Genomic DNA, 20,708 nt, shown 5'->3' on the forward strand with positions numbered 1-20,708 from the left:
AGGAGTAAGTGATTCCCCCTACCTCCTACCCCCTTCAAGTCCAATGTGACATGTCGGCCAATCCAAGATAGTCTCGAAGTCATGGGTAACTCTGGGAACCACGCAGTTCTGAGAGTGAAAATGGAGTAGTCTTGATCAGGTAGATTTATATGCCTCTATGGTGTGCACAGTGCAGCGCCCGTCCCAGCTACTTGTCTCATGTCTGAGAGAGAGAGAGAGAAAGAGAACCAGGTAGTGAGAATAATGAGCCTCGAGACGTGCTGGAACACACACAAACACACACACACACACACACACACTTACAGACAGACAGATGAGGGCCTTGGTCAAGGTTTTTCTGTAATTTCTCTGACATTTAGGGGAAGAAAAAGCATCCAATGCTTTTCCCTCCCTCATTTCAATACTCTCTAGCAAGTCATTAGTGTAACATCGCCTCTACTGTCTAAACTGGTTTGCCGCAATTCAGAGGCAGGTAGGCAGTCCACTTTGTGGCTGTGGGGATTGATTTCAGCTGTGTGTAATATCCCCAGTAGCTCATATCCAAATGGACTCGAGCTTATGTAATGAAATGCAATTCAATCCTTGTTTGGCAGCTTAGTAATGTATTAGTAGACAATATTTTCTGTTGTACTTATTACGTGAATTGAGTAAAATATATTTTCTAATTTATGAATTGTCCAACCCACATTTCTGTATGTGTGTGTGTGTGTAGGCTGCCCAGAATATCAGTTGCTCACTCCAAACTGAATTTCAGAGCCAGCCTAAGGAAGTTCCAGCCTAGCTATTTGGTCCCCAGAGTCTGAACTGCATAAAATTAGCGTGAATTAGTGCACATCGCTAAATGTTTGAATAGGAGTTAGCAGAGGAAGCACTGCCACACATATCTGGAGCAGTCATCTGAGTGGCTCCAATCAGAGATGCTATCCTCTGGGGAAATGGGAGGGAGGCAGAGAGAGAGAGGTTGGACAGAGAAGGAGTGAGAGAGAAGGATGGAGAGAGAGGTTGCACAGAGAAGGAGCGAGAAAGAACGATGGAGAGATATAAGAGAGAGATTTGGGGAGAGGGAGAGAAAAAGAGATTGTGTATGAGTAAAAAAGGGGGTGATGGTGTATGAGAAAGGAGTAAGGGAGAGATGGAGAGAGGGAGAGATGCTGTATGAGAGAGGGGGAGGGGAAGAATGAGAGAGGGAGAGATGGTGTATGAGGGAGGGAGGGGTCGGAGAGAGCACAAGTATCCTTGAGTGGGTAATGAAGCCATCTGATTGGAGTGGCCCCTAGAGAGGGCTCCAATTAGCTCCCCTGCTAATTAGCCCAAATGTAATTAAAGCTTTCATAGTCCTAAACAAATCACACACACACACACACACTGACCTCTCCTTATCAGCGTGCCGACTCCAGACACACACACATGCACACACCTACATACAGTACACACACTGACCCCTGCTCACGGTGATATTATCTCTTGTTAGCCAGTGCCCCTCCTGAAGGCCGGACAGAGCCACTCCATCACGCTGTCTCAGGAGCAGGTGGCCTGTCTCCTGGCCAACGCCTTCTTCTGCACTTTCCCCCGACGCAACTCCAGGAAGTCCGAGTACTTCAACTACCCTGACATCAACTTCTGCAGGTAGCACTGGTGACCATGTTGACCCTCTGGCTTTGTTGATCGTGTGTGTGTGTGTGTGTGTGTGTGTGTGCGTGTGTTTGTGTGTGTGTTTACAGTCAGACTGTCAGATTATTAGTCTGTTTTGATGTGCCCCTCTTAATGAAATTGTCCCTTTTATCACACCATCACTGGAATGACTCTTGTCTTAAACATAAATAACATGTATTCATTGTGAACAAAATAATTGACACCCATTTGTAGTTCATTCATTCAGCATACAGGATGTGTTTGATTAACTGGTGTGTAAACCCATCAAATATCTAGAAATGTCAGTTTTGTCCTCACATGCTGCTGCTATGGAATGAGCAGCTATGAAATGGCCCTTTTGGCCCTTTGCTTTTAGGATCAGGTTTGGTCCTTGTATATTTCCTCTTTCTGTAAGTTGCTTTGGATAAAAACATCAGCTAAATGAATACATGTAAACATATATTGCTTTTAAGATCAGGTTTTGGTTTTCACACGTTGGTGCTTGTCAGAGATCAATTACGATCCTCATATATTGCTGCTGATTAAAGAGCCAGTTTGATCCTCACATTCTGCTGCTAAGTAAAGATCAGGTGGGGTGTGCAGCTCACAGTGAGACAGCGGACAGAGGATGTGTTTGGTAGTCCAGGAACAGCCGTCCTGCTGGGAGAATTTCTTTAAGGAGCTCATTGATTTTCCCCCCACTGATGAACTCCTCTGATAAACCACTGTGTTGTCTATTTAAAGAGGTGACCAGTTGGGTTCATCGTTAGGTGTTGATAATGCATGGTCCTTATCCTAAAGCCAGGTGTGCAGCAGGTCTCACTTGGACTGATGAATGGAGCTGGTGAAACATATACCAATTTATGCACCAAGTTATTTACACATAATGACCTATTTTTGACAGTTTGCTTTGAATAACTCATGTGGGAAAGAATGATGCTTTTGTTTTTTGACCTGCAAGTTTGACCTTTAAGCTCTGACAACTCCAAATGGTCAGTGGTTAGGTTGTTGTTGTCTGATGCAATCTGCTTCATTCATTCATTCATTCATTCATTCATCCCTTCATTCATCCCTCTCTCCGTTTATAGTACGTGTCTTTACTTGAGAAGTTTAACCTTTAAGATCGGATAGCCACAAAAGGATAAGTGGTTGGGTTTTTGTTGTCTAATGCAGTCCCCTTCATTCATTTGTTCATCCACCCACCCATCCATCCATCCTAACTTCTGTCTACTGTGGGTGCCTTTCATTCAAGAATTTTGACAGCTGGATGATTGTCTAATGCAATTGCATCCATCCATCCATCCATCCTTCCATCCATCTATCCATCCATCCATCCATCCATCCATCGATTCATTCATTCATTCATCCATCCTTCCATTCATCCATCCATTCATTCTTTTATTCATCCATCCATTCCCGTCTTCACCATGAGTGCCTTTTCTCTGTGACCACGATGTCAGCTCGAGATGTTGGAGTATTAATGTAATGCAATTCCCCGCTCGCAGTAATTTCTTAAGGGGGTTCGTCCCACTCACATCCACCAATCACGTCCGGACGCCAAGGCATGCCGTCTCCACAGCTCCCCTGTTGCGATTACTGAAATGGAGGAGAAAATCCAATTAACATTGATCCAGATGGGGAAGCTCTGACCATGGTGGGCCAGGGCCAGCTTTGTGTGTGTATGTGTGTGTGTGTGTGGAGGGACACTGTGTTTTCTGACTTAAAGATCCCAATGATTTAAGATGTTGGAGTCTTATGTTTGTATCCTTGTCCTAACTTTATGAAGAATCAGGTGTCTGTGGTTCTTTTTCGGTTTGCCCTGCTCTGCTTCCATTAGGACTGTGTATTTTTTTACTGCTTTTATGTTGGACCCAATGATCAATCTAAATCCTCTGGCCCATAATCAAGGATAACCAGTGAGTTCAACAGTAAGGGTCTATGTGTCCCTAGCCATAGCTGTTGGAGGCCAGTTGTTTCTAGTGTGAGGGGCGGTGTGGTTGTGTGACGAGGTGTGGGGGCAACATTTGTTCTTGTTATTGTGATCCAGAAAGTCTGTGAACTGGTTCAGTATTTCTTGAAATACGGTACTCTCCAGTCATTCATGTCACCTGAGCACACATGAGTTGATATTGTTTGTAAAAGTAGAGAAGCTAGATGTTTAGATTTCAACATCACATCTGTTGTGCAAGATACTTAAAAAAGTGAACAGAAAACAGTGATTGGGGCGTTTGTCGAGAAAGGTGTTTTTGTCTGTTCTCCCTACAGGATTCGCATATTTCGTTGCTATGATTGGGTAGGTTTATCCAATTTCGTGCAGAAGCATTTTTCCCCTGTGTCGGTTGAAACACGACCCATAATCACGTCCCAATGGAGCGGTACCAGACTCAAATTTTTAATAGAATTCAGGCTAGTTTTATACAATTCTAATGATACTGCACATACAATATGTGTCATTCAAGTGAGGATTCAAATGTGAATTCAAATGTGTAGTACTTCAAATGTGAATATTTTATCGTATTGTGAATTCATCGCTGCCCATTCCTCTTTGCATTATCAAAGACACATGTTATTATGCAATGTTTTGATGCAGTCAAATTCATTCATTCATTCATTCATTCATTCATTCATTCATTCATTCATTCATTCATTCATTCATTCATTCATTCATTCATTCATTCATTTGTTCGTTCGTTCGTTCGTTCATTCGTTCATTTGTTCATTAATTCATCCATCCATCCCTCCATCTCTTTGTCCATCCCTCCACAACTGCCCGTTATGCTGATGGAGAGGTCCCAGTGTTCCACGCAGCATGGCAGCGCGGCCTCGGTGGTTCATGTCAGAGGCACGTTTCTTCTCTCCTGGGCCAATGTGACGCTTGGCCCGATCTCGTTCTCGTTCTCTCGCCCCGCGGCGTCCATGACGGAGAGCAGAGATGAAAGCTGGAGTGGACCGGAGATGAATGAGCTCTCGCTCCTCCCCAAGGGGCTTTTAGTGCCACACACACACACACACACACACTTTACTGCTGCCTCTGCCCCATCACCACATACCCGTCCCACCCAAAGTCTTCTCACCCTGGAATCACACACACACACACACACACACACACACACACACACACACACACACACAAACACACAGTTCTAAACTCTGCCTTTGCCCCACACAGAAAGCACCCCAATTCAAACTGGCATCCACTCACTCTCTCTCTCTCTCTCTCTCTCTTTCTTTCTCTCTCTCTCTCTCTCTCTATATCTTTCTCTCTTACACAAACACAAGCACCCACACAAACATGTACACACATGTTGCCTCCCTTCTCTTTGTGATGAAAAAATAGAAGACTTTTTATCTCTCTACCTTTGACTGTTGGATTTGTTAATGTACCCCAAGGGTGCATGCTCAGAATACACTCTCTCCCCCTCTCTTTTTTCTGTTATTCACTCTATTTTGCTTCCTCCCCCACCCCCTTAGTCTTTCTCTCTCTCTCTCTCTCTCTCCATCTTCATCTCGTTTTTTCTCTCCTCCTGTCCATATTTTCCCCTCTCACACGCTCTCTCCTTTTTCCTCTCTGTGTGTTTTTGTGTGAGTGCTGTGAAGTGGCACATGAGTGTATCCCCCCTCCACACACACACACACACACACACACACACACACACACACACACACACACACACACACACACACACACACACACACACACAGACAGACAGAGACTCACACGCAGACCTTTGTGCCACTGTGCCCAGGGCTGTTCCCTAGTGTGCCCACCATGGGGTGGGGGAGGTGTGTGTGTGTGTGTGTGTGTGTGTGCGTGTGTGTGTTGGGGGAGGGAGGGATTAGTGCATGTGGCCATCTCCAGTTTGCCATCTCCAGTAATTACTCAGTAATTACTCTCCTGTTTGTCAAAGCTCACATTTTGACATCTGAAAAAACATGAAGTTGGTCTCTGACCATTTATGAAATACTATTTTTGTATGATCCTCAACTTGCTTTTGTTATTTGGCAAGGTGGGTCCTGGGTCACAATCATTTGAAAATATATACAGTACCTATGTTTTTGGAATATACCACTCTAATAGCCCAAAAGCTCTTGAGAAGAAATCTTTCTTTTAATCAGACTTCTGGGTCAACTCCAGTCTCTGTACATCTGCATTTGATAGCTACTCCCTGCTAATTGTAAACAACTTTGAACATTTCTGACATTTTTCTTAGCAATGCCCTGGTAATATGATGTTTTCTCTCTCTCTCTCTCTCTCTCTCTCTCTCTCTCTCTCTCTCTCTCTCTCAGGTTGTTTGAAGGCTCCTCACCCAGAAAAGTGGAGAAGCTGAAAACTCTCCTCTGGTATTTCAAACAAGTCACTGAAAACAGTAAGGCTATTATTGCACTTTTCACTTACTGTTTCACTTACTTGTTTTATTCAAGTTTACAATGAAAAAGGAATGAGCATATTTATTTCTCACTTATGAAATCTCTGTTCCTCATTCCCATAGTGCCCACTGGACTAGTAACATTCACTAGGCAATGCCTCAACAGATTTCCAGATTGGGAAAGGTATGGACTTCTCTTAAGCACGCTTGTCAAAAGCACTCAGTTTTAGACGTAAGATAAGACTGAAGCCATATGGCCTAGAGCTCAAAACATTCAGTTCATGTTCAGATTTGGGGCTATTTCTTAAACATTGTACCAAAATACTTTTTGTATTACGGAGAAATATGTGTTTGTTTTGTGTTCATGTGCTTTGTTTGCCTGTTTCAGCTCGCAGCAGAGACTTACCCGGCTTCACATCACCTGTGAGGGCACCATTGAAGACCAGGGTCACGGGATGCTTCAGGTGAAAATTCAAATCTGGAGCTGATGTACAACCAGTGTAAACAGCAAGGACTTACTGCCCAGCTGTCTGATCTGTTTTTTTTAACTGTTCAAAGGCTTCCACTGTGTGGAAAAAACACGTGTTTCAGCAACACTCTAAAATTATGAGTTGGAAATGATCAACACTTATTAATCATGTAACACTTATTTGCATGAAGTTTAGTAATGGAATTTGCTGATCATGCAAAATCTCTCACACACTCAATTTCTAGGCAGAAAAACTCCCTCTGTGTGAGGACACAGGAATTCTCCTTATTTTAATTATTTTTCTCTCCCGCTAATTTTGTCTCTCTCTCCCCACTCCAAGGAGAGCAGCGCTCCAGTCTCTCTGATCAGATGTGATCCTGTCAGCCCAGCGCTGCTGCTCCCCTCTCCTCTTCTTTTCTGTCCTCTCCTCTCTTCTCCTCCCCTTTGCTCTCCTCTCCTCCCCTCTCTTCTCCTCCCCTCTCCTCTCCTCCCCTCTCTTCTCCTCCCCTCTCTTCTCCTCCCCTCCCCTCTCTTCTCCTCCCCTCTCCTTTCCTCCTCTCTCTTCTCCTCCCCTCTCCTCTCCTCCTCTCTCTTCTCCTCCCCTCTCCTCTCCTCCTCTCTCTTCTCCTCCCCACTCCTCTCTGCTCTTCTTCTCCTCCCCACTCCTCTCCTCCCCTCTCCTCTCCTCTGCTCCCCTCTCCTCCCCTCTCTTCTCCTCCCCTCTCCTCTCTTCTTTTCTCCTCTTCTCCGCTCACTCTTGTCATGTCCGCTTCTCTCTCCCTCGGCTGCCACAGTGTGTCAGGCTTTCGGGCACTTCCTCTCTCTCTCTGTGTGTGTGTGTGTGTGTGCCTGCCTGCCTGCCTGTGCGCGCGTGTACAAGAGATTGTGTGTGTGTGTGTGTGTGTGTGTGTGTGTGTGTGTGTGTGTGTGTGTGCGCCAGATTGGTGAGGGCAGCTCCTGTGTGTATGTGTGTGTGTGAGATTGCTGGCTAGCTTGTGTGTGTATGTGTGTGGCAGATTGCCAGGCAGTTCCTCTATGTCTGTTTGTGTGTGTGTTTGTATGTGTGTGTGTGTGTGAGTGAGATTGTTAGGCAGCTCCTGTGTGTGTGTGTGTGTGTGAGTGAGATTGTCAGGCAGCTCCTGTGTGTGTGTGTGTGTGAGATGGTCGGGCAGCTCCTGTATGTGTGTGTGTGAGATGGTCGAGCAGCTCCTGTGTGTGTGTGTGTGTGTGTGTGTGTGTGTGTGAGATTGTCGGGCAGCTCCTGTATGTGTGTGTGTGAGAGATTGTCGGGCAGCTCCTGTATGTGTGTGTGTGTGTGTGTGTGTGTGTGTGTGAGATTGTCGGGCAGCTCCTGTATGTGTGTGTGTGTGAGATGGTCGAGCAGCTCCTGTATGTGTGTGTGTGTGTGTGTGTGTGTGTGTGTGTGTGAGATTGTCGGGCAGCTCCTGTATGTGTGTGTGTGAGATGGTCGAGCAGCTCCTGTATGTGTGTGTGTGTGTGTGTGTGTGTGTGAGATTGTCGGGCAGCTCCTGTATGTGTGTGTGTGAGATGGTCGTGCAGCTCCTGTATGTGTGTGTGTGTGTGTGTGTGTGTGTGTGTGTGAGATTGTCGGGCAGCTCCTGTATGTGTGTGTGTGTGTGTGTGTGTGTGTGTGTGTGTGTGTGTGTGTGTGTGAGATTGTCGGGCAGCTCCTGTATGTGTGTGTGTGTGTGTGTGTGTGTGTGTGTGTGTGTGTGTGTGTGTGTGTGAGATGGTCGAGCAGCTCCTGTATGTATGTGTGTGTGTGTGTGTGTGTGAGATTGTCGGGCAGCTCCTGTATGTGTGTGTGTGTGTGTGTGTGTGTGAGATTGTCGGGCAGCTCCTGTATGTGTGTGTGTGTGTGTGTGTGTGTGTGTGTGTGAGAGTGTGTGAGATTGTCGGGCAGCTCCTGTATGTGTGTGTGTGTGTGTGTGTGTGTGTGTGTGTGTGTGAGATTGTCGGGCAGCTCCTGTATGTGTGTGTGTGTGTGTGTGTGTGTGTGTGTGTGTGTGTGTGAGATTGTCGGGCAGCTCCTGTATGTGTGTGTGTGTGTGTGTGTGTGTGTGTGTGTGTGAGAGATTGTCGGGCAGCTCCTGTATGTGTGTGTGTGTGTGTGTGTGTGTGTGTGTGTGTGTGTGTGTGTGTGTGTGAGAGATTGTCGGGCAGCTCCTGTATGTGTGTGTGTGTGTGTGTGTGTGTGTGTGTGTGTGTGTGTGTGTGTGAGATTGTCGGGCAGCTCCTCAGTGGCTGTGGGGCTCTCGACAGCCGACGTGGGTGCCGGAGGGGAGACGCGTGTGTCACGTTCACTGAAGGCTCATACTCAGGGGCGAGACAGGACTGCCCCGCCACACTACACGTCTGTGTGTGTGTGTGCGCGCACCCCAGAGAGCCCGAAAGCAGGGTGCATGCAAGTGTGTGCATGAGACTTTTGGAGTGAGTGTGTGTGTGTGTGTGTCTCTTTGCATGCATGTGTGTATGTCCTTACATGTATGCATGTGCATCCACCAGAGCAGTGTTTTTTTGTCTGTGTGGATAGATGCATGTTATTAACAGAAATGTGTGTGTGTGAACGTGCTTGTGTTGCATTTGCTCATTCATGTGAAAGCAAAGCATGCATTGATATGCAAGTCATCACAAGAGTGTGTATGTAAATGCGTTGGTGTGTGTGTGTGCGCGCTTACGTGTGCTCGAGGACTCTGTTTTTATTTGTGTTTGTGTTGACTGTGTCTGTCAGTGTCAGTCAGGCGTCGTGCCCCCGCCCCTCTCACCTCCTCCCCTGTTCACTGCTGTCTGTTTCACAGTGATTGACAGCTGTGGGCCACACTCCAGTGATTCTGGGGTGCCCCCCCTCCATTCACACTCACTCACTCACACACACACACACACACACACACACACACAGACAAACATACACAGACACACATAGATAAACACATACACACACTCCTCTAAATTCATGGGTGAGAGTAGAGTGTGAGGGGTGTCAGAAGAGGGTTGGGGTCAGAGATGGGTGCTGGTGTGTGTGTGTGTGTGTGTGTAGAAGGGGCATCTTTGATGAGTTGACAACACAAAGAGGTATGTTTGAGAGGGGAGAGTCGAGATGTTGGTGTGTGCAAGAAAGATGTATTTCTGTGGGTGTTTGCATGCGTGCATCCATGCATGCATGCGTGTGTGTGTGTGTGTGTTTGAGAAGGGCGAAAGGCGAGATGCTGTCCCAGTTTAGCCCATGACAGTATATCCCAGTCAGTCTCCACCGACTTTTTCGGAACAGTGCCATCTCCTGCCACCTCTCTCTCTCTCTCTCTCTCTCTCTCTCTCTCTCTCTCTCTCTGTCTCTCTCTGTCCCTTCCTCTCTCTTTCTCTCTCTCTTTCTCTCTCTGTCTATCTCTCTCTCACCCCACCCCCCCAGCCTCTGGGGGCCTGGGGTCTAGGGTAAGAGAGGAGAGTGTGTGTGTGTGTGTAGTGGTCAGGGCTAGAGGAGTGAAGGGGTGGGGGGGGTGGGCAGTGAGCCAAAAGCTTGATGTTGATTCAGCCTTTGCCAGTAGCGAGTCCTCTCTGTGCCTGCCTTTGGCTCTGTGTAAAGTCCCATAGAGCAGAGGGTGGATATGAGGAAGTGGTGTTCCCTTCCTGCACGCTGTGATTGGTTATGCCTTTTCTTACCATTTCTCTTCTTTCTTTTTATTATTCTCCCTTTCATTCCTCCCTTTTTCTGTCTGCAACCCCCCTTTAATGTCACCTCCCCTCTCTTCAACCTCTCCATCATCTATTCACTTTCCTCCTCTTCCTCTCTTGTCTTCCTCTCTCCATGTGAGGTGATGTGATGTACGCTTTGTGATGGAGGGTTTGGTTTGAGGATCATGCTTATGTAACGCTGTGAGAATGTGTGATAATGGTTTAATAAGTGAGCGTGGAACGTGAGCCTGAAGAAGCAAACTGCGAAACGTGTTGTTCACGCCATATACCCTCCACTGTGCGATGTATACTAGTTTTTGAGTTTTAAACCACTCCTCCTCATGTCTCCTCTCCTCTTCTTTCCACCTCTCCTCTGCTCATCTCTCCTCCTTTCTCTTTCTCTCCTCTCCCCTCTCTGCTCCTCTCTCTTCTTCCCCTCTTCTCTCCTCCCTTCCTTTCTTCTCTCCTCCTTCCCTTTCTTCTCCTCCCTCCCCCTTTCTCTCTGCTCTCCCCTGCTCTTCTCCTCAGGTGGACTTTGCTAACAGGTTTGTGGGAGGTGGAGTGACGGCCGCTGGCCTGGTTCAGGAGGAGATCCGCTTCCTGATCAACCCCGAGCTCATCGTCTCACGACTCTTCACAGAGTCCCTGCTGTCCAACGAGTGCCTCATCATCACTGGTTAGTCATCGTGATCATCATCACCATCAACATCTCTTTCACACACACACACACACACACACACACACACACACACACACACACACACTACCACTACCTTTACCATGCTCACCAACTCAACATTACTGATTAGTTATCATTAACTTATACACACACACACACACACACACACACACACACAGACACACTCACAAAAACTCACTTTTGTACACTTTACTTTCTTACGTAGACCGTGACACACACATAAAATCACACACCTCTGCACATGCTCATGCACGCCTTTCTATATTGCACTCACGTGGAAACGTTGGCGTTTGGCGTGGCGTGGTGTGGCCATGGCGTGATGACCAGAACGGGACACACGTGGCACCTCCCGCCTGAAACGGGACAGTGTACACATTACCCTATGTGCACACCTCAGCAGTCTCTCAGCCAATGACCACTCTATGATGCAGAGTCCCTACCAATCAGGTGGTAGGAGTGCTGCCATTCAAGCCCACCTTTGTGCACTATGCAGCATCCAATGAAAATCCTCTTGACTAATGGGGAGTAATTAATGCCTTTGTCCAGACCAATCAGAGCCTAAAATCTGAACGCAGGAGGAGTCTTAAGGACGGTGGCCTTGAAATCACTTCCTTCTACGTGTCCCTTTCTCTCTCTCTTTTTCTCTCTGACTATCCGTCTGACTGTGCCCCCCCCCCTCAACTCTTTCTCTCTTTTTCTCTTTGTCTTTCTCTCTCTCTCTCTCTCTCTCTCTCTCTGTCACATTGATTCAGACTCTAGCCTCCTCTAGTCTCCTCATTTCTTTAGTTCTGGTCAGTCACCACCCAGTCTTGTCCAGCTCTGTGGCTACCAGACTGGAGAAGAGGCAAGGATGCCGCACAGCTCTCTGAGCCGCTTGTCAGACCTCGTCTGATTATCTTCAATGGGCTCTTGTAGGGGTGAAGGTTTAAACAGGACATGCAGCTGACACTGAAAATCCACTTAGATCTGACTGCTCTCTGATCTGGCTCTCTAGACAGACCGATGTCTAGGCCACAGCACTGGGAATCAGAATTGGTTTAGCAGATCATTGTGATGGACTTTTTTTGTTGAAATGTTTGTTGTCAGACAGACAGTTTTCTTTGCTTTTGCACTCCTGACTAAAACATTGTGTCTAATTATCATGTTTAAGAACCAGACAGTGCCTCCACCATATTAAGGCAGACTTAGTGCCCTTTCCACCTGGGTAATGACATCAGAATATGCAGTCCACCGCATGAAAACAAACTGGGGAAAACATGTCAGTCAAAGTGACAGCTAGTTGGGGGGGGGGTGGACTTACACACACAATACACGCTTACAGAAAACACCACCATCAGTTAATCCTATACGAGTTTAATCTATAGCCTTTTCATCCTGTCTCTGCGATCACTGAGCACTTTCATAGTGTGCTCTGCAGATAATGCAGATTCTCCAAGACCATGGAATACAGACCTTATGGATAACCTTATACTTTAAATCGGAAATCTGTCCAGTTTTCATCTTCTGTCCATTCTGTTTACATTATAACAGAGAGTGCCGTCTCAGCAGGCTAACTAGAATATGCTTCAACTTATTTCTTTCGAAATGTTGACAGTTCTGAACTAACGTCACAAGTCGATGAGAGCTCAAAGATGTCTCACTTTCTTCATCCACTCTGATTCTCCCTTACTCCGTTTTCTTTTTCTTTTGTTCTTTCTTTCTTTCTGCCTTTCTTTCAGCCCTACTCTCTCTCACTCTCTCTCACTCTCTCTCTGGCGTGCACTCGCACACGTGTTCTCCCCTGCTGGAAGGGCACTTTTGATTGCATCCCATAAGTGAAGTGAAAGGATGGCACTCCGCACACAAAAGCACCCCACTTAGAGAGAGAGAGAGAGAGAGAGAGAGAGAGAGAGAGTGAGTGAGTGAGTGAGAGTGTCTCTGTGTGTGTGTGTCTATGTCTGTGTGTGAGAGAGAGAGAGACAGAGAGAGAGAGAAAAGGAGGTAGTCTTGTGTGTGGGTGTGTGGGTGAGCATCTTATCCTGGGGCAACTTCTACACACACACACACACACACACACACCCTATAAAGGATGTTACTTTATTTACCCGCTCTCCCTTTGCTGACTCTGCCTCGTCCGTCGTCTGTGTCGTCTCTTAGACTAAAGACATTTTTTAATGATATTAAGGTCTGAGATTCCGGTCTCCCAAGCCGGGCAAGCCATGAAGCTTTTCACAAACAATACAGCCATACACAGCAAGCCAATGCTTCCTGTGTAGACCTTTGTGACTGGTGGCCCTCTTGGTGATATTGCCTGTGTGTGTGGTGGCCCTCTTGGTGATATTGCCTGTGTGTGTGGTGGCCCTCTTGGTGATATTGCCTGTGTGTGTGGTGTGGTGTGGTGGACCTCTTGGTGATATTGCCTGTGTGTGTGGTGGCCCTCTTGGTGATATTGCCTGTGTGTGTGGTGGCCCTCTTGGTGATATTGCCTATGTGGTGTGGTGGCCCTCTTGGTGATATTGCCTTTGTGTGTGGTGTGGTGTGGTGGCCCTCTTGGTGATATTGCCTGTGTGGTGTGGTGGCCCTCTTGGTGATATTGCCGGTATGGTGTGGTGTCGAGGGAGAATGTGAGGGTTGGTGCAATGATGAGGCAAAGGCGTTGTGGTTATACGTACAGGTATGTGTGTGATTCTGTGAGGACTGATGTGTTGACACAATGTCTGTTGGTTTTGTGAGAGGTCTGTGTGACTTAGTGAAGACCAGTGTATTGACATGATGTGCATTTGTTGTATCTTCAGTGGTTTAGATTTCCCTGACCCTCATCGCTGCCTGTAAGATTGTTTGTATTTTGATTGATGCAATGTGCAGGCCTGTGGCAAAGCCAGCGTGTTTGTATTTTAATGTGTCTGGCAATGGCACTGAAGGAACAGTGTGTTCAATTCTATTTGGTGTCAGAACATATGGTTTTGTCTTAAGATCAGGGTAGGAATTTCACGGCGGCCACGACGGCCATGGCCGTCGTAGCCCCTTGGGTTGGCCGTGAGGCCCCTTTGAAAATCAGAGGTTTATAGGCCACGGTGGCCTTGGTGCCCCCTTCTTTCAATTTTCTGCTTCATTCGTCCTACTAATAGCGATTTTTATTTAGCCTGTGGCCTGTCAAAATTATCTTAGCATTCACAGCGCAAATTAATTTAGTCTTTTACGCAGTGGAAAAAGTGACAGCGCAAGAAAGAAAGTGCGTCCAAATTCACCCATTCTCAATTTAACTACTCGCAAAGTAGCCTATTCATCACACAGACATCACAAGTATCACATGAAAGAGCTTCTTCTCAGCTTTTAAACGATGTTAGCCGATAATTGCTGTGTTGAACGGTTCGAGAGAAAAGTAAATAATATAATTCAATTTAATCATACATTCTACTGAAGGTTTTGCATCCCATGATCTCCCTACCCATTCATCTCGGTGGAATACTTTACGAACCTTTCTTTTAACACATGACAAACCATATATCAGAATAAACAGGAGACCTTACCGAACACAAAGGTGTAAAGCAGTCCCCTGTACAGTTCCAGAGTAATCCAGTTTTGAATTTTACAATGTGTTTAAATTGTTCCACATGATTTCATAACGGGCCAAATACAAAATAAATGTTACAAATATCGCCTAGATATTGGTAAATCAGAGGACAGCTGACTAAGAGTTACACATTTGTAACTTTTTTTGTAATACAACTTTGATCATTTTTATAGCCTACTACTGTATAGTTAACTTTGGCCTTGGTGCCCTGACATGTGGCCTTTGTGCCCCCCACCAAATATGCCCAACTGAAGGCCAAGTGGCCTTGCCCCCAGAATGATGAAATTCCAAGCCTGCTTAAGATGCTTTACAAAGTCCAACGTGAGCTTTAACCTCCATATAAACACATTGTGGGCTCTATCTTCCGTCCCGGCGCAATTGACTTTGTATACTCGCGCGTTTGTCTTTCCTATTTTGCAGTCAGCGCATATTGGAATTTTTCCTCCACAGGTACATGCCTGTAAATTAGGGAATTCGATTGCGCCCACGGGGGCGGTTCAGCGAAAAGACGGGGCGTGTTCCGGCGCAAACGTTCACTGTTGATATTTTGCAGTTTCAGAAAACAATTCCGCCACAGACCAGGAACTCCCTGGTCTAAAGTCTGTGGCGAAAATGCAGATGCTATTTTAAGGGCGCATGCATGACCACAGGCCTGCATGAATTAATGCGTGGCACACCAATCTACAGACACCCCCGTGCACAGACGGAAACATTCAAAGCCTTGATAATATTTGTCCATTTCCCGGTTTTGTTCGTGCATTGGTGACCTAAATATTTAGTAGCCTATAAAGTACAACATCTACATGCAATATCTTTACAACAACGCCTAATTACGACCTATTAATCTGGACAACTTTATAGGCTACAGCCCTATAAAGGCTAAAGTTACTTTTAGTTTTGTTCCAATTTACCGTTGTGTAAGGTTTTAAGCACCATAATTTTGCCTACCTTGTTGTAGCCCATCTGAAATAACTCCAAGCTTTCCTATGTTCCCTCCATCCTTTCGTTATTTTCAAAAAACGTTTTATATCCATGATGGCCTTGAAGTCTTGAGTTAGTGAATTAGCTTAAATCAGCTTTTCATGTGCTGTTAACCAGCAACAGATAGTACAAGAAAGCAGCAAGTATGGTTACAATTTCTGTACAATTTCTGTAGTTGCTGCATCCATTCATTGTTATTCTCTCTCCTGCTCAAATAAATGTTGTGCGTGAATTAAGTTGATGATAATGTGTTTACAAACTCTGCTTTACAGAAAATATTGTAAATAGTCTACTGTCACGCAGTTAATGGGATACTGTGCAGAGTTGAAAGTTAGGTCAACTTAAACGAAGCTAGGGCTGGGATAAACGATTATTTTTTAAACGATTAATCTAGCGATTATTTTTTCGATGCATCGATTAATCTAACGATTCATTTTTTCAGTCCGATTCGATTTCGATTCGATTCGATTATCGATTATCTCCTCATTCATTGGCTAATAGCAACTTATACATGTTTATTTACATATCTGAATGAATTAAACATGAATTCTTTAACATTGCAATATATGTTTATTGCTCTTAAGATTCCAAAATAAAAGACTATACAAGTGCAAAGTAATGCATTCTTAGTCAGAGGTAGCATTCAATAAAGTTCAGTAGTGTATAGGTCTAATTGAGTGCCTGTCACTTTAAGACGTCTTGCAATTAACATTAACACATTTAAAAGGCTGCTGATGTGTTTATGCAATTCATAACGTAGTTAGTTCAAATAACGGTTCGTACTTCCTTGGGACAAGCACTTTTGAGTCTTGGAAAACACCTTTCCATTTACATCGGGATTTTGCAAACATTCAGAGTCAATAAAATGAGCCCTGCATGAGTAACGAAATACAAGCAGCTGTAAGTAAGCATGCTAAACTTGACATCCAAACAGTATTCTAACATTAGCTTTGAGATACTGCTTGATTGCATACTGTAACTTAACTTAGTTTAGTCTCCTCAATGTACTATGTTGTGATAAGACCTTAGCAGAGTTTACTTTAACTTTAATGCAGCAGTTTTGAACAAATTTGCGCTGCGTGGTCACGATGCTAAGCGGATTTAATAGCAATTTAGCCCACTGTGTTCTATGCAGTGCTTCTATGTGGCAACAACAATCCTTCAACAATCGTGAATATCTTGTTAAATGCACATGCAGAGGAGGAGCAGCGGGCTCGTTATGAGAGAGAGCGGGCAGGGCGAGGAAAGGCTGTGTGAGTAAAAAGTGCAGCTCAATGAAATTATTTTATCTTATGTTTAATTTAAATAGTACAACATCAATGTGTGCTGGCCGGTTTTGATAAAAATATTAAGCAGCACACGTTATGCTTGACGAATCGACGCGCATATTTTGCGTCGACGTATTTTTTGCATCGACGTCATCGATTACGTCGACGCGTTGTCCTAAACGAAGCCCTTGCTTGGCCGCCTGTGCTGCGCAACGCACACTTAGCTCCTCTCATCTATACAATGTAGTTCCCATTTCTGTAAACCATACATCATTTCAAAGAAAAATATTACCACTCGAGGGAAATCAGTGTGGTGTCCATGTGAAAAAATAGGCATAAATCTAGCGTAGGCCTACACATTTTCACGAATCACTGATGTGTTGATGACATAAATTAGGAAATGTTAGAGGACTTAAGGAGACGTGATGTTGAACTGCATGCCGATGCCATTTAACCCAAATGCCCCAGCGGCAGCACGGGAGAGAAGAGATTAACTGACGGAAGATATGCATTGTCTATAGAGAGGTAATGTTAGATTACATTGTACATTGCAAATATATCACCATGCGTTCATAACCTCGTGATTCAGTGAGAATGATCCCAAAACATCGGAAAGTAAGTCTTTGTGACAATTCTGTATTACATTTTGTCAAGATGAAAAATCAATAGCTAACTGTTCCCAACTGAACAGTGATTATAGCGCTGTGAACGCTCCTGGCTGCGCCTGGCAAATACGCCACCATAATAGCAATCAGCTATGGAACAAGCGTGCCTTAAGGGAATGTGAGATGACGCTCTGATTGGTTTATTGCACGTTACGCCCAAACCACACCCATGATTAATGTAGCTACTTCAGACCACCCCATTTTAGATTTGCGCAACATTCAATAGGGGAGTTCGACTTGCGGCAGATCTGTGCAGATCTGACTTGATGTGATGCATGCTGGGTTGAACACAATGCATACTGGGATGGACGCAATGCATACTGGTTAGAAATTCTGTCCGACTTCTGTCAGCCAGGGAGGGACTTACCACCAAAGATTGTTAAGGCGGAGCAAGATACTTTGTCGTAGTTCATGTCTATGGGCGCGAAATGGGGATCGAATCCTGTCTGCATAAAGAGGCATGTCGATGACGTATTGATGAGCTTACGTTGCAACCCGCCAACAGCAGCGGCATAAATAACCAGCGCACACCTGATATAAAGTCGATTTTCTCCAGACTGGAATGCTCAAAAATGCTAAAAATGTACCTGAAATGTTCACAAGGGTTTGAGGATCATGAAAACGTGCCCGAAATTCACATTCCTAACTCTATAGAACTAAGACCTTAGCATATGTGGTAAAATTCTGAGCTATGCCCATAGACTTCAATGGAGCAGTCGCTGCCTCTGCTCTGCATAAAGGGGGATTTTGACCCCCCCCCTCGTGCGATCCGGGTTCCCGGAAGTGGCTCCTGATGAAGTATCTTGCTCCGCCTTAACAATCTTTGTTACCACCATGGAGGTATTATATATAACTGGAGAGAGTGACTAAGTCCCGCCCTCCATACAAATGAATGGTGGAGGCTAGGCTAGTAAATCCGGCCAATTCATAGTCAACGCCATGTTGAACACTGGGGCTCGGATCCAGCGCCAGTCGGCTCTGACCATGCGCCAAGTCCTAAAGCTAGAAATGACGTATGAACCACGTCGATTTTTATTGGATATTCTGTAAAAAGAGAGTCTTCCTCCAGTAAGAGGGTGGCGATAATGCACATACTTTGCTTGCCACGTAACAAGAAGAAGAAAAAGTTGCTCGGGAACGCGCATGGAGTCCGAGTGGAGTCGCCCTGAAGCGCAACTTAATTTCATTGGATAACACAGCGGCTCTTACTAAGAGCGGTCTGCTTGCTGTCCTGCTGCAAATATGCATTCGAACTTGACGTAAAATATCCGTAGTCGAACTATAAATAAACTATTCGGTTTTTAGTGCCAAGTGTAGCGCATTTTTACAGTCTATGATTAGTTTGTTTTTTATTTTATTGTTTGCCATCTCATAGCGGGTGCTCTAAACATATTCTAGCGTTGGCCCATGACCAAATCAAGCCAATAATAGCCAGTAGCCACAATAATGACTGGAGCCAGAGCCCTCAATAGCCACCCTGTTTTGAAAATAATATTGAAGATATTTAATATTATTGAAGATAGTATTGAAGATAACGCACAGAACGGTCAGCCTGAGCGGACAATTACGTCCCCAACTCATCTAAAGTGTGGTGTCTTTACTTTGAGTTGTACACCGCAGATGGTAAAGTAACGGTTAAAGAGAATGTTGTCTGCGGACTCAGCAAAAAACAGTTTACTTACGCATCCACGACATCCAATCTTCGCGCTCACCTGTGGAGTTACCATCCAAATGAGGCAGCGGTGTCAGAGGCACAGTAGACGGCCAGAGCATCGCCAGGCGTCCAACATCGTATGATTGCATTTCCGTAAATCCTAAATTATGTCCAGGGTCTGCTATTTACTTAGGCTGCAAAGCACAGGTATTTATTTGAGGTAGGCTTATTCGAGGCAGACCTTTATTTCTTACATTGTACGTTATTGTGAGACATGCGTTTTGTTTGGAGCGGCATACCAGGCTATGAAACGCAGACGATTTTCGGTTTTGGTATGGGATTTAATTTACTTTTTGACTTTTATTATATAGTTAAATGTTGAGGCTGATGGGCATTTAAATCTAGAGGGTATTTGATGATCACTGTAAAGTTTCGTGTAGTTGAAAAAGTGTTGGAATTTCCAGCTGTTTATTGCGAGACAAGGCCTTTTTCATTCATTGAACGTACGCTGTGCTCTAATGGAAACCTTATTGCATAGCGAGTAGCCTAAATTGAGTTTTTTTTTAATTATGCATGGTTTACTTTTTATTAAATTCGTAGGCTGGAATGCCTCGCGGCAATAATTGTCTTTAAATGTAGTAGCCTAGTGCTTCAGCCTCTGGTTGAGAGCAACATGTTGGAGACCCATGGTGTAACGAGACAAGGTCTTTATGCCGCTGTTGTGTAATTTATTGTCTTTAATCATGTTTAGGCTACGTTTGTTCGGGACAAACAACAACGAAACAAGATCAATACAATTTTCTTTATTTGTTTATTTCTCATATGATGGATAAACAACCATAATATGCACGTCTTCTCATAGGATCCTCAAGAAATACGCACTAAATAACGTTTGGCTGTAGCCGCCGGATAGGTACCCGCCCACCAACATGTACGCGCATGAGAGCTCGTGCCCAACACGGATTTTCGTGCATGGAGCTGGTTCCAAATGCTCCATGCAGCGCCATATTTGAAAATGGCGTATGCTAACATGCCGAAGCTAATCTGCACGCTCTTGACCCCCTGGTTACCACCATGACACCATGTCACATGGCCTTAAAATATCGCAGGAGTCTTAGCCTGCAGACAGATCTTGCAGTTGCCTTCCACGAGCTGCACGAGCTGAAACACGCCCTCATGACGTCAGTTCAAAGACGTGATAGGGCCATTTGGGAGGAATGTCCTCATGACGATTATGACTAGAGGCTCATGCTGCTTCCTTATGTTGGAATATGCGAAAATAAACAGAAATCGAAGGGATACCTTCTTATACGTGATTTCTGCAACAATGGTAGGCTAGCCTACTGAAAACGTTTGGATATTCTGTTATTTTCTGCTGTTGGCTAAATAGATAGACACACATATAGGGGAAACACTTGATATTGAATGTATGTGCTACAATGCAGGCCTGTTAACTGTATGACAACAGTGGTTTATTTAAACTACATCATAAGAATTTATTTCGTCAGTCATCATGCTCATTTTAATGAGTAAGAATGAAAGTTCTGCTGTGTTTATTGCAAACAACATTCCGCGATATCTCCCGCGATGTCTCCCGCGAGTCACGTCAGGCAGACTGTAGCCTTTCTGTCCGGGATGAGCTGCCCTCTGTTGTAGCTCCTCCCGGCTAGCCTCTGAAGATCACGTTTACGTAGTAAGCCAGACCAAGTCAGACTCAGCCGAAGTCAAA

At 45.1% G+C, this 20,708-nt stretch overlaps 1 protein-coding gene across 5 annotated transcripts in view; it reads left to right on the forward strand.

The window, feature by feature from the left end:
* LOC143138117 (poly(ADP-ribose) glycohydrolase-like) overlaps positions 1-20,708 on the forward strand; it is a 56,488-nt gene that overhangs the window by 18,167 nt on the left and 17,613 nt on the right. For all 5 annotated transcript variants that reach the window (XM_076298565.1, XM_076298561.1, XM_076298562.1 and 2 more), the window contains 5 exons: positions 1,472-1,626; positions 5,920-5,999; positions 6,123-6,183; positions 6,388-6,463; positions 10,687-10,834. In XM_076298565.1, coding sequence (XP_076154680.1) covers positions 1,472-1,626; positions 5,920-5,999; positions 6,123-6,183; positions 6,388-6,463; positions 10,687-10,834 — 520 coding nt within the window. The remainder of the gene's footprint in view (positions 1-1,471; positions 1,627-5,919; positions 6,000-6,122; positions 6,184-6,387; positions 6,464-10,686; positions 10,835-20,708) is intronic.

The sequence above is a fragment of the Alosa pseudoharengus genome, unplaced genomic scaffold, assembly GCF_046254945.1.
Source record: "Alosa pseudoharengus isolate Yale_2024_CS ecotype anadromous, Long Island Sound unplaced genomic scaffold, YU_APseudo_1.1 YU_APseudo_1.1_scf_21, whole genome shotgun sequence".
Taxonomy (NCBI): domain Eukaryota; kingdom Metazoa; phylum Chordata; class Actinopteri; order Clupeiformes; family Clupeidae; genus Alosa; species Alosa pseudoharengus.